Source organism: Hyperolius riggenbachi, chromosome 1 (genome assembly GCF_040937935.1).
Source record: "Hyperolius riggenbachi isolate aHypRig1 chromosome 1, aHypRig1.pri, whole genome shotgun sequence".
NCBI classification, from domain to species: Eukaryota; Metazoa; Chordata; class Amphibia; order Anura; family Hyperoliidae; genus Hyperolius; species Hyperolius riggenbachi.
In genome coordinates, this window is record NC_090646.1 from 324,577,943 (window position 1) to 324,592,508 (window position 14,566).

The window sequence follows — 14,566 nt, forward strand, 5'->3', positions numbered from 1 at the left end:
AGCCTAACCTGTTAATTCATTATTAACCTCTGCAATACCAATGCCGGTTTATAAACTATTAATGACTGCAGCCTGTAGCGATTGGATACGACTTATAGGGCAAAAGTTTTTGGAGCCCCAATTCTCATCAGATATATCGCTGTGCCGTTGCCTAGCGATGCATCTGTACAGCACTATGGCCCCTGAACTGTTGCCCTAGTGAACACATCCAATTGCCACAGATGCACAGGCTGGGTATAACAGTCGAACACATGCTCAGCTAGTAATAAAATATGGCATATGTGGTGGAGTTTTAACCGGGAAGGGCCAAATAATTCATTTGTATGTGTTTTATACCTGTGGGACATATCATGTGAGACATGCATTTACACCTAATTTGTCCCCATAAAATGACTATAAAATAAAATAGTTTTGGAAGAAAAATATTATCCAAAGAAATCCTAGATTGTACTGAAAAAAACTAGATACGTATTTTCTATAAGATGGCATAAGTCAGTGGTGCCCAACCTTTTTTTGCCCGTGGGCCGCACTTCATATCAAGATAAATTTTGTGGACCGAAATTTATCTTGATACATGCATACAAAATTTAAATATAAATCTTTAACTTTTTTCTTGTAACTGTTAACATGCAGTTGGAAAAGGAAGGAAAACGGCAAACCAAGAATTGTACTAACCGTTTGATGCCCATTTTCTGGGTTACCGGGGTGTATGTACAGAAGCGTTCTGGGTGATTAACACCCCCCCCACCCCCACCACCACCCAGCACAAGTGCTGTGTGAGCTGCGGGTAGTTGTGGCCTACTATTCAGCAGAAGCCAGGGTCTCATTTAGTTGCCACAGCGTAGCCGTGGGTGAAGGTCAGCTTGAGTTGAGGGTTGAGGGTGTGATATCACACTTTTTCCAGTAACCTCCAGGACAGGTCCACCATGAGACGACATAGGCTCCTCCCAGGAACAGGAAACGTCCCACTAGAGCACTCTGTAAATTTTAAACTGACTCCTCCAACACCAGTTGACGTTTCCTGTTCCAGGAAAGAGTACTCTGTCGCTCGCCGGTCCGTCTGGCCAGGTGTGGTGGGGACCTTTGGTTGGCGACGCATGGTGGACCTGCCTGGAGAGGATAGGGGTCCGGTGGGAGAGGGTCGGGTTTTCTACCTTCTCCTGAAGCGTCTTGGCTGTCCGGGTGGTGGTGGTTCCGAGGACGCGAGCGGCGTGCATGATTCCCTCTTGGCGGAGGCCGTTGCGCGCCGGAAGTGACGTGAGGCGATCCAGGGCCTCCGGAGGGTTGGCAGACGGGTTGCCCTCAATGGCGGCGCTCGTAGAGCGTACTTCCACCCATACGTGACGTCACTTCCTGTCGCGTGGGTGAAGAGACGCCGGATACCTGCATGGCTCGGCATTTTGTTGTGCGAGCGGAGCAGGATGGACGCTAAGCAGGAGCCGGGAAAGGTAAGATGGGCGGAAGGCTTGGTGACCTTTATGGTATGAGCCGAGAGCCTTGTACCGCGTTTATGCTGAGGTCTGATTTGATTGTATATATTTTAGGCACATGGCATATGATTACTGCTTAAGCGTCTGATCTGAGGTCTCTAACTTTGACAAAGTATATTTGTGTATATATATATATAATATATATTACGTCTGTCTGAGGTCTGGATTTATGCAAGGCATAGCATATATAGACACATATATATTATGGACATCTGGCTGTCAGTTTTTTTGCCAATTTATCTAGATGTCTTATTCAGGGTGTAGGAAATCTGTTTCTCTGCATATATGTGTTTTTTAGATCTCCCTTGTATATGTATATTTATTATTTTCATTATACATATTTTCCCAGAGTACCTCAGTTAAGGTTTATGTATCTTTTGTTGATATACATGTACCTTTTATTATTCATTCTGGTGTATGGATTACTTCTCTGATCACATTCTGACGTTTGTGCACCAGGGTGTCCTTTATGGTTACTATTGTAGGCAGACTGTTGACACTCTGTTTTTTATTGTGTTTTATTATAGGGCACAGAGTCTACTGACCCTTTAAGGCCTAGGAGGCGTTGCCCGCTCTGTGACACAAAACTTGCCCATACTTATACTAAACAGTTTTGCCAACCCTGTTTTGTAAAATTAATCCAAGAGCAATCAGGGGGTTTGAAAGAGGAGATTATGTCAGCGGTTAAGCAGGAGATGTCTGATACAATTAAATCCCTAAGGGAAGTTATTTCTGCTGCCATGACCCCAGCTACAGATACGGCTAGTGCTAGCACTAGTACGGCTGCACTGGCAACTCCTGTACCTTGTACTGGTGAGACAAGGTCTGAACAGCCAGCAAAAAGTAAGAGTAAGAGTAAATCCTAAACTAAAACACCTATCATTTCTTCCTCTGAAGATGAAGAGGTTGAAGAAGAGGGGGAGGAGGACGATAATGACGAATCTGATGTATCTTCAGCCAGGAGTATGGAGAGTCAATCAGATATAAAGAAGGTGTCTAGGTTCAGATTTCCGGCTGACGAGACTGAACAACTGATATTGGCAATCAATAATACTTTAAAAATTGAGCCAAAGAAATCTGAAGAGATATCATTACATGATGGATTGTACCAGGGAATGGAACCTGATGAGCCTCTTACATTTCCGGCACATAGATCTACAAAGAATACTATTCTTAGTCAATGGAAATACCCAGATAGGAAATTGTTCATGTCTAAGGGGTTTATGAAGATATTCCCATTTACAGAAGCGGATGCCAAAATATGGGATCGATGTCCTAGGCTTGATGCAGCATTCTCTCAAGTCAATAAAGATAATGAATTAGCTTTTGAGGATCTGGGATATCTTAAAGATCCGCAGGATAAGAAAGTGGAATTTGCCCTTAATTTAACCTCCTGAGCGGTATGGACGAGTTCAGCTCAGCTCGTCCATCACCGCCGGAGGCTGCCGCTCAGGCCCTGCTGGGCCGATTTTCCTCAAATAAAAAGCTGCACACGCAGCCGGCACTTTGCCAGCCGCGTGTGCTGCCTGATCGCCGCCGCTCTGCGGCGATCCGCCGCGAGCAGCGGCGAAAGAGGGTCTCCCCAGCCGCCCGAGCCCTGCGCAGCCGGACCAATCAGTTCCGGCCAGCGCTAAGGGCTGGATCGGAGGCGGCTGACGTCAGGACGTCGGCTGACGTCCATGACGTCACTCCGCTCGTCGCCATGGCGACGAGGAAAGCCAAACAAGGAAGGCTGTTTATTGCGGCCTTCCTTGTTTATTCTGGGCGCCGGAGGCGATCGGAAGAACGCCTCCGGAGCGCCCTCTAGTGGGCTTTCATGCAGCCAACTTTCAGTTGGCTGCATGAAATAGTTTTTTTTTTAATTAAAAAAAACCCCTCCCGCAGCCTCCCTGGCGATCTCAATAGAACGCCGGGGAGGTTAAGAAAGCATGGACTTCAGCAGGAGCAAATTTTCGACCAGCAGCTGCAACAACCTGTGTATCCAGGGTATTAGCCTTATGGGTAAAGAAGGTGGAAGAAAAGTTAGAGAGAGGAGCATCTAAAGAGGAAATCTTAGAGTCACTAGACGTGGTTTCAAAAGCTACAGACTACATAACTGATGCAGCGGCAGAGAACATAAGAGTGAATGCAAGAACTACTGCCTTAATTAATTCCGCCAGACGTAATTTATGGATAAAAAATTGGAAAGGCAGTCAGGCCTCAAAAGCAAGGGTATGTAACATACCCTTCGATGGAGAGCTGTTGTTTGGGGCCCAGCTGGATGAAATATTGGAAAGAACAAGAGATAGAAAGAAGGGATTCCCAAAGAAAAATAAATTTATACAAAATAAGAGGTTCTTTAGAAGAAATAGACAGGAAAACAGGGATAAACCTCAGCAGAAAAGAAAACCCTGGGCCATTAATAGAGAGGGAACGAAAATGAATTTTTTTTTTTTTCGGAACCCAGAAAACCAAGAGAAGAAGTGACGCCAAAGAAAAGGTTGGGGGTCATCTAACAGAATTTTATTCCCAATGGACGGAGATAAGCAGAAACGATTTCATCCTCAATCTGGTAAATCAAGGGTACAAGATTCATTTTAAATCACTTCCAAGAAACAGGTTTGTTTCCACTCCTCTGCCAAGGGACAAACAAAAACGTCAGGCCTTACAATGCATCATAAAAGATATGATAGAGGAAAAGTGGTTGTTCCGGTTCCTTGCGATCAATGTCGCAAGGGATTTTACTCTACGATTTTTCTAGTAAAGAAGGTGACGGTGAAATTCAGATTAATTCTGAACCTAAAACCGTTAAACCCGTTTGTGACTTATCAAAGATTCAGGATGGAATCAATCTTCTCTGTGAGAAACTTACTAACCCCCAACTGCGTCATGACGAATATAGATCTAAGGGATGCCTATTGGCATATCCCAATAAGAGAATCGTCACAAAAAATTCTCAGATTTGCGGTAAAAAGAAGAGATTCAGTCCACTTCCAGTTCAGAGTCCTTCCCCCTCGGGATTTCATCAGCACCTCGCATATTCACGAAGGTAATGGGGGAAGTGATAAAGGACTTTCATGTAAAGGGAATTCTTGTAATTCCCTATCTAGACGACTTGCTAGTAGTAGCAGACTCTTATCAGCAGGCAAAAGAGGACACGAAGAGAGTGCTAGATCAGCTGCAAACTCTCGGATGGCTAATAAATTGGGAGAAGTCGTGCTGGAACCGACATCAAAGATACAGTTTCTAGGAGTTGTGATAGACTCAGAAAAAGGAAGACTGTACTTAACAAAAGAAAAGATGACAAAATTAAAGAAGATAATACAGGATTGTATAACATACCCGAATCTGACAATAAGAGAAGTCATGAGAATATTAGGATTTCTGACGTCAACATCTCCTGCCGTCCAAAGGGCGCTATTGCACACAAGACATCTCAAATATTGGATGATGGGGGTCTGGAGCAAGAAGCAGGAGGATTTGGAAAGAGAAGTAACATGTCCAGACACATTATTAAAGTCATTAGAATGGTGGATGTCAGAAAAGATTCTAACCGAAGGAAGATTATGGACGATCCCAACACAAAGATGTATTACCACGGATGCAAGTCTCCTAGGATGGGGAGCCCATCTAGACGGGAAGATGTTTCAGGGTCTCTGGCCAAAACTGATAAGGGACCAGTCGTCAAATTACAGAGAGCTAAGAGCAGTAAAGGAAACATTAGTACAGGCAGTACAGTTACTGAAAGGGCAACATGTGCAAGTAAGGACGGACAATACTACAACAGTGGCCTAGATAAATCGTCAGGGGGGAACAAGGTCAAAGAAGCTTCTAGACCTGGCGATGGAAATTCTAACGATAGCGGAAGAAAATTTCCTATCCTTATCAGCAGTCCACCTAAAGGGTTCTTTGAACAGCATGGCGGACTTTCTAAGCCGACACAGACTATCGAACTCAGAGATGGAAATATCCAAGAAGGTCTTCAGAACCTTAGTCAGGAGATGGGGTCGGCCCCAGCTGGACATTTTCGCGAACAAAACAAACATAAAATGCAGGAGGTTTTATTCCTTAAATCCAAGAGAAGGAGCGGAGGCGGTGGACACGCTCAGTCAAAGTCGGACCTTCAGGAAGGCATATGCGTTCCCACCAATTCAACTGATACTTTGAGTTTTACAGAAATTAATGAAGACCAGGGCAACATTAATCTTGATAACTCCAGATTGGCCAGGGAGAAGCTGGTATCCAATTCTCCTGAAGATGAGGCTGGAGGGTCCGGTAAGACTTCCTCACGGAAGGGTGCTATCCCAGGTACAGAGAGGAAGTGTAAGTTACATACCAAATCTAAACTTGTCTGCCTGGCTTCTGAGAGGTCTCCTTTAAGGAAGAGAGGAGTTTCAGAAAGGGTTATCAGTACGCTTCTGGACTGTAGAAAGAAGATAACTAGGAAGATATACTTGAAATACTGGAAGACTTTCAACATGTGGAAAGAACAATCTGGATTTTCCGGAGGAGTAATACCCACAGTGTTAGAATTTTTACAGGACGGAGTAGAGAAAAACATCGCTCTCAGTACTTTGAAGGTACAGGTGACAGCATTACCTGGATATAAAGTTAGCAAACGATCCCCTTATCATTCAGTTCTTTAGGTCCATAGAAAGAAAGAAACCTATAGTCAGTAGGAAGGTTCCTAGTTCGGATCTATCCTTAGCAGTTGGCTGATGGTGTAATGGTTAAGGGCTCTGCCTCTGACACAGGAGACCAGGGTTCGAATCTCGGCTCTGCCTGTTCAGTAAGCCAGCACTAATTCAGTAGGAGACCTTTGGCAAGTCTCCCTTACACTGCTACTGCCAATAGAGCGCGCCCTAGTGGCTGCTGCTCTGCTCTGGCGCTTTGAGTCCGCAAGGAGAAAAGCGCAATATAAATGTTATTTGTCTTGTCTTGTCTTGTCTAGTATTAAAAGTTTTAAAAGGAGACCAGTTTGAACCAATAACGGAAATTCCATTGAGACAATTAACAATGAAAGTTATCTTTTTAGTAGCAATTACTTCAGCCAGGAGAGTGAGCGAGCTGGAGGCCTTATGTTGTGATGAACCCTTTTGTTTTATGTTTAAGGATAAGGTGATATTAAAGACATGTGAGGAACTCCTTCCTAAAGTGGCTACAAGGTTTCATAGGTCACAAGAGATTGTACTACCATCGTTCAATGAAGAACCATCCTTGGACGTCAGAAGGTCTCTTATAGCTTATTTAGATAGAGTAGCAGATTTTAGGAAATCAAGAGCTCTATTTATCAATACCTCAGGAGCTACAAAGGGCATGAAGATGTCTAAAAGAACGATAGCCAAGTAGATAAAGCTAGGTATAGAGGACGCCTATAAGTTGACAGGATCCAGGGGCGGACTGGCCTGGGGGGAAGGGGGGCAATCTCCCCCTGGGAGCCTCGTGTCTCCGGTATTAGGGCTGCTCAGGGCCACGTTTTACATCTATGTTGGTCCCGCAGCAGCCCTTTAAACTGCGGGACCTTCTTGCTCCTCATTGTGGCTGCTGCTGTGACTGGCTGCTAGGCAGCAGAGGTCCTGCCCCTGCCTGCAGACACAGCCAGTCAGTGAGAAGAGCAGAGGCGCATGGAGCATCATTTGAAATGGCAGAGGGGCTACTGTCCCTTCCTGCCTGATGTCTGCAACTTTCCTGCGGTGTGGAGTGCCAAATGTTCCCTCAGTCCCAGCCTCCTGCCGCTTGCTTGAAGTACGAAGGGACAGGGACACTGGCCGTGCAAACTTGAGCTTCGGACACTCTTCCTGGTAAGCTGACACTTCCCCTCCTCCCCATTAGTCTCCTGTGCTTCTATCAGACCAGCCCTGTGCTCACATAGCTGCCCCCTCCCCGTATCTCTGTCTCTCTTGTATGTGTGTAACCCTTCCACTGCTGGTGCCCTGTTAGCCAATTTAGCTTGTTGCAGCAATGGAAGTTTGCTTAAAAGTAAACTTGAAATAAGTTAAAAAAAAAGGTTTCACTAACCTGGGGCTTCTGCCAGCCTCCTGCAGCCATGCTGAACGATCCTTCGGTCTAGAGCCGCAGCTCAGTTTAATAATTGCATCTCAATGGCCACTGCGTCTGCGTGGCCATGTCCGCACGCAACCTTGTTCACGTTTGCCAAACCGGGAGCATCTTGCGTAGATGCAATATGATGTTTTCTCTACATGAATGAGAATGCGTGCGAGCAGGGCTGTGCAGGTGCAGTGGCTATTGATTTGCGAGAAAGAGAAGGAAACGTAGCCACTGCAGGGGATTGTGGGATCGTTCCAGGACAGCGTGGGCACAGGGCGGCAGCAGGGGCCTGGCAGAAGCCCCAGGTAATTGAAACTCTTGTTTTTTTTTTTGTTTTGGTTGTAAGTTATTTTAGTCTTCCTTAAAGTGTACCAGAGACATTTTAAAATAAGTTTTATACATACCTGGTGCTTCCTCCAGCCCCCTTCGCACCAATCGTTCCCATGCCGCCATCCTCATCCTTCTGCAGCTCTGGTACCGTAACTTCCTCCAGTAGTGGCCAGTCTGCGCAAAAGAAGTGTGCCGTCTACGTCTCTCTCCGGCAGCCGCAGACTGGCTGCGACTAGAGGAAGTTACGGAACCTGGTGCCGGCGATAGAGAAGGCTGAGGACGGCGGCGTGGGAGCCATCTATGTATAAAACTTTTATTTTAAAACGTCTCTGGTTTCCTTTAAGTAAACCTAATGTGGTCAGTGTAATTTACCTAGGGCTTCTACTAGCCCGCTGTAGTTCTTCTGGTCCCTCTCTGATATCCATTTAGCAGCTGTTCCCTCCAAAAGCTGCATGTGCCTCCTCAATTGCGCTCCCAAAGCTGGGAGCATTCTGCATTTGCACAGTTTGTAAAAATTGCTACTGCGCATGTGCCAAATATTTCCAACTATGGGAGTGCGATCGGGGAGGCATGTGGACACGCATGCGTAATAGCCAGTAGCTGACTTAGTCTGGCAGCTTTTAGAGAGGCACAACTGCTGTCTGCTGAATGGATCAGACTGAAAGCATACATTTGAAATCGGCGTCGGTAGACTTGGTCCCAGGATACAGCCGGTTTATGGCTGATCCTGCTTCTGCACAAGTCCAGGGCGTGTTAATTACTATTCCCCCTCCAGGCCGCCATGGATTGTGGGGGAATGATATAATTCGGCTTACAGAGATTGCTGGAGGCCGAATTATTGTGTTTTTAAGCAACTTCGGCTCCATCTTCTGACGGCGCCGACGTTACTCACTGAGTGCCGCTATAGGACTGATTCCTATAATAGTCTATGGTGGCGCCGGCTGCGCCCAAATCTAGCAGCACTGAAAAGCACTGCTCTGGACTGGAATGTCAGCAAGGGGCCTGAAGGACTGCAGGGGGCTAGAAGAAGCCCCAGGTAAGTTACACTGGTCACCTTAGATTCACTTACGGTATCCTTTAAAGGGAATCTTAACTGAAGAAAAAAAAAGTTTAACTTACCCGGGGCTTCTACCAGCCCCCTGCAGCCGCCCTGTGCCTGCCCCGTCACTGAACAATCATCTGGTCCCTAGCAGTGCCCCTCTTCCGGCAACTGCACATGTGCAGCCCTGGCCACGCTCCCTTCCTTGGAAGTGTTCTGCGGATACGTAGTAGAGATAGTAGCTGATAGTGTACTGGTTAAGGGTCCTGCCTTTGACATGGGAGACCAGGGTTTGAATCCTGGCTAGTAAGGAGTTCAAGGCAAGACTCCCTAACACTGCAGGATGGCCTCCTGAGCACGTACCAGTGGCTGCAGCTCTTGAGTGCATTGAGTTTGACAAGAGAAAAGCGCTATACAAATGTTTCAATTACTAATATTATTATACATTTCCCATCTACGCACGATCAGGAGGTGCACGGACTGGGGCCGCACATCCAGAAGAAAAAAAAACGCTGCGGGGGCCCGGAGGATCGATATGTCCCGGTGCGGGGGCCCTGATGATCGGTATGTCCCGGTGCGGGGGCCCAGAGGATCGGTATGTCCCGGTGCGGGCACAGGGTGGCTGCAGTGGGCTGGTAGAAGCACTAGGTAAGTCAAACTTTTTTTTTTTGGCTAGGATTTAGGTTTACTTTAAAGTAAATCTAAAACCAATGCAACACAGGAATTTATACTTCTCTGTGGCTTCCTTTGGCCCCCTATAGTCCATGGGCTCCTTCGATGTCTGTGTGGTACTGTCCATTCTCCCACTGTTAGCCTCAGTAGTTACGGACTACAGGGGCTAAGCCAGATGTTGGCTACTGCACATGTGCGGCCATGTGGCTCCACAATTACGCTCCTGTAGTGTGGAACATTCAGTGCATGTGCAGTAGCAATTTTTACAAACTGCGCAAGTGCAGTGTTGAGGGATCCCTCACCCTCTCCAGAGGACTTGGGCTGAGCTGCTTCTGTGCTCCATGGCTGCCCCTCTTAAGAGTAGTACTCACATGCCCCCGATCCAGCGGCGAATCTCTCTGCTCATGCTGGGAGTAACAATGGTGACTGGGGGGACACAGTAGTCACAGGGGTTGACACAGGAGCCACAATGGAGAGCAAAGGTGACACAGGGGGACAAAACAGATACAGCGGAAACAGGTGCTACAGCAGGACAAGAGGCACAGGGGAAACAGAGATGGCACAGGGGACAAAAAAGACACAGTCAGGGACATGAGGTGACACAAAGGGGGACAAGAGAGGGGTAACCGAGGTCACACGGGACATGAGGTGACAGGGAGACAAAAGAGACGCAAGGGAACAGAGGTGACGCGGGGAAAAAAGGAAAAGGGGGACAGGGGAGCAGAGGTAACACGGGACAAAAGAGACACAGGGAACAGAGGTAACACAGGGTACAAAAAAGGCACAGGGGAAACAGGTGACACAGAGGGGGACAAAAGAGGCACAGAAATGACACTGTTCTGACTTAAGAACTGATTCAGGTTAAGAATGAACCTGCATTCCCTATCCCGTTTGTTAATCGGTGACTACCTGCATTTCACTATCACTAGCCACTTTATTATGTATGTCTTGCTAGTTCTGAGTATGACCTTTTTGCCATCAGCACTGCCATAATTCTTAGTGAGTCGTGACATTCCTCAGACATTTTTGGTCCATATTGACATCATAGCATCATGCAGTTGGCCCCGCCCACATAATTTCATGGCCACGCCCCCAGGGCCTATGGGTTGTGTTTTCCCCCTAGACCAAAAGTTCACAGTCCTCCCCTGACAGGATCTACCCTGTTAAGTGCAGTTAGGGCTCATTCAACTAGGGCAGCTGCCACATCATGGGCCTACAGAGCGGGTGCTACGCCAGAAGAAATTTGTAGAGCCGCTACATGGACAAGTATGGGCACCTTCTCAAGACATTACAGGGTGAATCTGATGACTGCAAGACAACAATCCTTTGGGGAAAAAGTTCTACAGGCAGTCGGCCCACCCTAAAATTGGTAAGATTTCTTGCTCATCTTCTCATGGTGGACCTGTCCTGGAGGTTACTGGAAAAACCAGTGTTAGTTACCTGGTAACATCCTTTTTAGTAACCTCCAGGACAGGTCCGTAACCCACCCAGATAACGGGATATATATATATATATATATATATATATATATGTATGGATATTGTATAATGACGCCTCTTTGTGGTTAACAGTTCTTGTGGTTGACTGGTGTTGGAGGGGTCAGTTTAAAATTTATAGAGTGCTCTAGTGGGACGTTTCCTGTTCCTGGGAGGAGCCTATGTCGTCTCATGGTGGACCTGTCCTGGAGGTTACTAAAAAGGATGTTACCAGGTAACTAACACTGGTTTTCCTTGAGATGAGAGGCCGGAGCAGTGGCAAATCATCTCGGAGAGGAGAGCCGGAGCACTTGAGGAGAGCCAAAGCAAGAATTCATGCTGAGGAGGAGGATACAGGATTGTGTGATAGATTTCTCGTGCTCTCGTTCTTTGCAGTAGCGCTGTGATAGTTAGAGACTCTTGCCCATTGGTTGCTGCAGCAACCTCTCGCCAATAAGAATAAGGCTGATTACTATGGTAATAATAATTGCAGTATTTGTATAGTGCCTTTTTCCTGTCGGACTCAAAGCGCTTGCGAGGCAGCCACTAGAGCGCACTCAGTAGGCAGTAGCAGTGTTAAGGAGACTTGCCCAAGAAACTCCTTACTGAAATAGGTGCTGGCTTACTGAACAGGCAGAGCCGAGATTTGAACCCAGGTCTCCTGTGTCAGAGGCAGAGCCCTTAACCATTACACTATCCAGCTACTACCCAACCTTTTTTTGCCTGTGGGCCGCACTTCATATCAAGATACATTTTGTGGGCCGAAATGTATCTTGATACATACATACAAAATGTAAATATAAATCTTTAACTTTTTTCTAGGAACAGTTAACATGGAGTTGGAAAAGGAAGGAAGGAAGGAAGGTAGGGTGGTTCCTGCAGCAACCAATGGATGAGGGTCTCTAACTATCACAGCGCTACTGCAGAGAACGCAACTACGCTGTGTAAACCTCTGACATAGTATGACACAATCCCCAATCCTCCTCGGGACACTTCCGCGGGCCACAAAAGTTGGCTTCGCGGCCCACAAATGGCCCACACAGCTGGCATACGTAATTAAAAAGTTACTGCCGTTTTAAAACTACACACCTAAAGTGTCAAATGTCAGGAACCTTAAAGAGGAACTCCAGTGAAAATAATGTAGTAAAAAAGTGCTTCATTTTTTACCATAATTATGTATAAATGATTTAGTCAGTGTTTGCTCATTGTAAAATCTTTCCTCTCCCAGATTCACATTCTGACATTTATTACATGGTGACATTGTTACTGTGGGCAGGTTATTTAGCTGTTTCTAGCTTTTAGACAGCTCTAAACAGCCATTTCCTGTCTGTGAACATTGTTACATTGTGGCAGTTTGCCAGAAGTACCGCGGTATTCAGAGCCTCTTGTAGGAGGGGTTTCAGCACAAAATTAGTCACACAGCGCCCCCTGATGGTCTGTTTGTGAAAATCATTCTAATTCTCATGTAAAAGGGGGTATCAGCTACTGATTGGGATAAAGTTCAATTCTTGGTTGGAGTTTCTCTTTAAGGGGTAAAAACCGTAGAACACAAACCAGTTAATGATCTATCTAGTAGATGAAATCAAAAGTAAAGTCACCATTTTTGCAGAGGATACAAAATGATGTAGAATAATCAACACACAGGAAGATTGTCATATTTTGCAGAAAGATCTGGATAGGATGGTTATATGACCAATGTTGATGTGGAGTCCCAAACAGAATGCTTGATACTGGGAGTAAACTGAATTAACATTTCTTTATTGCATGCTTATGGATGCAGCAGAATCTCATTATAGCATAACATCTGGCTATAAAAAACTCATTCCCTAGGTCTCGACCATGCGCCTGTATAATTGTACCAATTCTGATATAGTAAATTACTTGGCTAGGTCCCTTTAAGTTTACTAAAAGGGGATTTTACTGTACAGGCTTTACAGCAGTGGTCCTCAAACTAAGGCCCATGGGCCAAATGAGGCCCCTGAGGCTTTTTCACTGGCCCCCCAAACCAAAATGTATAATTTATAGATGTGTCCCACTGCACCCTTAAATATCAGTGGCCCACATATAAAATAGCAGTGCTGGCACCACCCATCCACATGAAGCTAGTGAGCAGTTATTCGCTGGCTTCCAATCCAGTTCTGCATCAGGTGACACTGTTGTCCAATTGGATGGCACGTTGTCACCTGGGTATGCTTCACTGTCTGGTGCACAAAGATGTTCTTCGAGCGCTGCATGACTGAAAGGCTGCTGCTGGGAGCTCTCCTCCGGGCATGATTGGGGGGAATCAATACCTTGATTCAATGTAATGTTTACAACATCATTTTATGTATGTTCTGGCCCCCTGGCAGTCTGAAGTATTTTGACCCGGCCCTTGACCCAAAAAGTTTGGGGACCTCTACGTTACAGTCACACGCTTGTCAGGTGCCTTACCCCATTAGCAACTTCACCACATCAAACACCCACCCTGTAAAGAAAGGTGGGTCCAGTCATAACATACATAATTGAAGTTGCAGCTATTTACTCCTAAGGTAGGACAGAAAGTCCAGGATTGAACTCAACGACACAGGGAATACTTTGAATTCAAACACACACCAAAAAGTAAGCTTAATGTCTCATTGAGTGCAAATAGCAAGCACTTCCAAGTTTATTTGTACAGTATACCTCTCATTTGAAGAAAGTTTTTGAGACTCACGGTCCCTTCAGAACTGCTGCTTCTTCCATTATTCACAATCTCAATTCACTGACTGTCTCTGTTCACAAAAGATGGATTCACCATTAATTTTGCTATGCTCCACTTCCACAGAGGCTCAAGTGGGTTTGTAATTGTAACTTGCACTCTCTGCCACATATAAACTAACCCTCATGGGCATTTGAGGAGGTATCTGACACAGGCTGAGTTAAATGTGAAAAAAACCCCTTCACGGCTATCTTAGTCCTCTTATACAAATGGGTGAGACTGTCACTTTTGACGATGCCACCACAATGCCCACAATGTAGGCATGTAAGGGTCCAAACCTTGGGTACACTCAGGCACCTTTGTGCTCTGACAGTCTAGGTTCAGGCCTCAAATCTGCTCTCACAACATAATTATCAATTCTGTTCCCTCTCCTGTACACAAACACAGGCAGTCGCCTAAAGATTTATGTAGGGTTGCCGCGGTATGCCGGTATGGTGGTATACCACGGTTTAATTGTGCATTATAATCATACCATGCACAATCACATTTTACTGGATTTGTTTTGAAAGTCGGGAGAGACGCAGCGTGGAGAGGTTAGATGGACCTGGGGACATCAGTGACACCCCCACTGCAGCCCTCTGAGCTTTACATATGTTTTTCGGGACTTGGCCGGCCAACTCTGATCAGGTTGGGCAAAGTCCATTCTTTAAAAACATTTCCTGCATTTGCCGGCTGGCCGTAGTGGCAGGACAGATCCCGAAGTGGCCAGACTTTTTTGGTTCTGGCCGTAACATATATGTATTTTAACTTTAATAAAGCATTTGTTCAACGTTGACCTTTTCTCATTTTTATAAGG

General features: G+C 45.9%; 1 protein-coding gene across 3 annotated transcripts in view; it reads left to right on the forward strand.

Annotated features, from left to right (window-relative positions):
- Positions 1-14,566, forward strand: part of MKNK2 (MAPK interacting serine/threonine kinase 2) — a 444,163-nt gene that overhangs the window by 384,080 nt on the left and 45,517 nt on the right. The window contains exon 14 of one of the 3 annotated variants that reach the window (XM_068233850.1): positions 2,018-2,213. The exons of the other annotated variants lie outside the window; for them this stretch is intronic. Coding sequence (XP_068089951.1) covers positions 2,018-2,042 — 25 coding nt within the window. The 3' untranslated portion in view covers positions 2,043-2,213. Of the gene's footprint in view, positions 1-2,017; positions 2,214-14,566 lie in introns of those variants that run through there. 3 annotated transcript variants of the gene reach the window in all.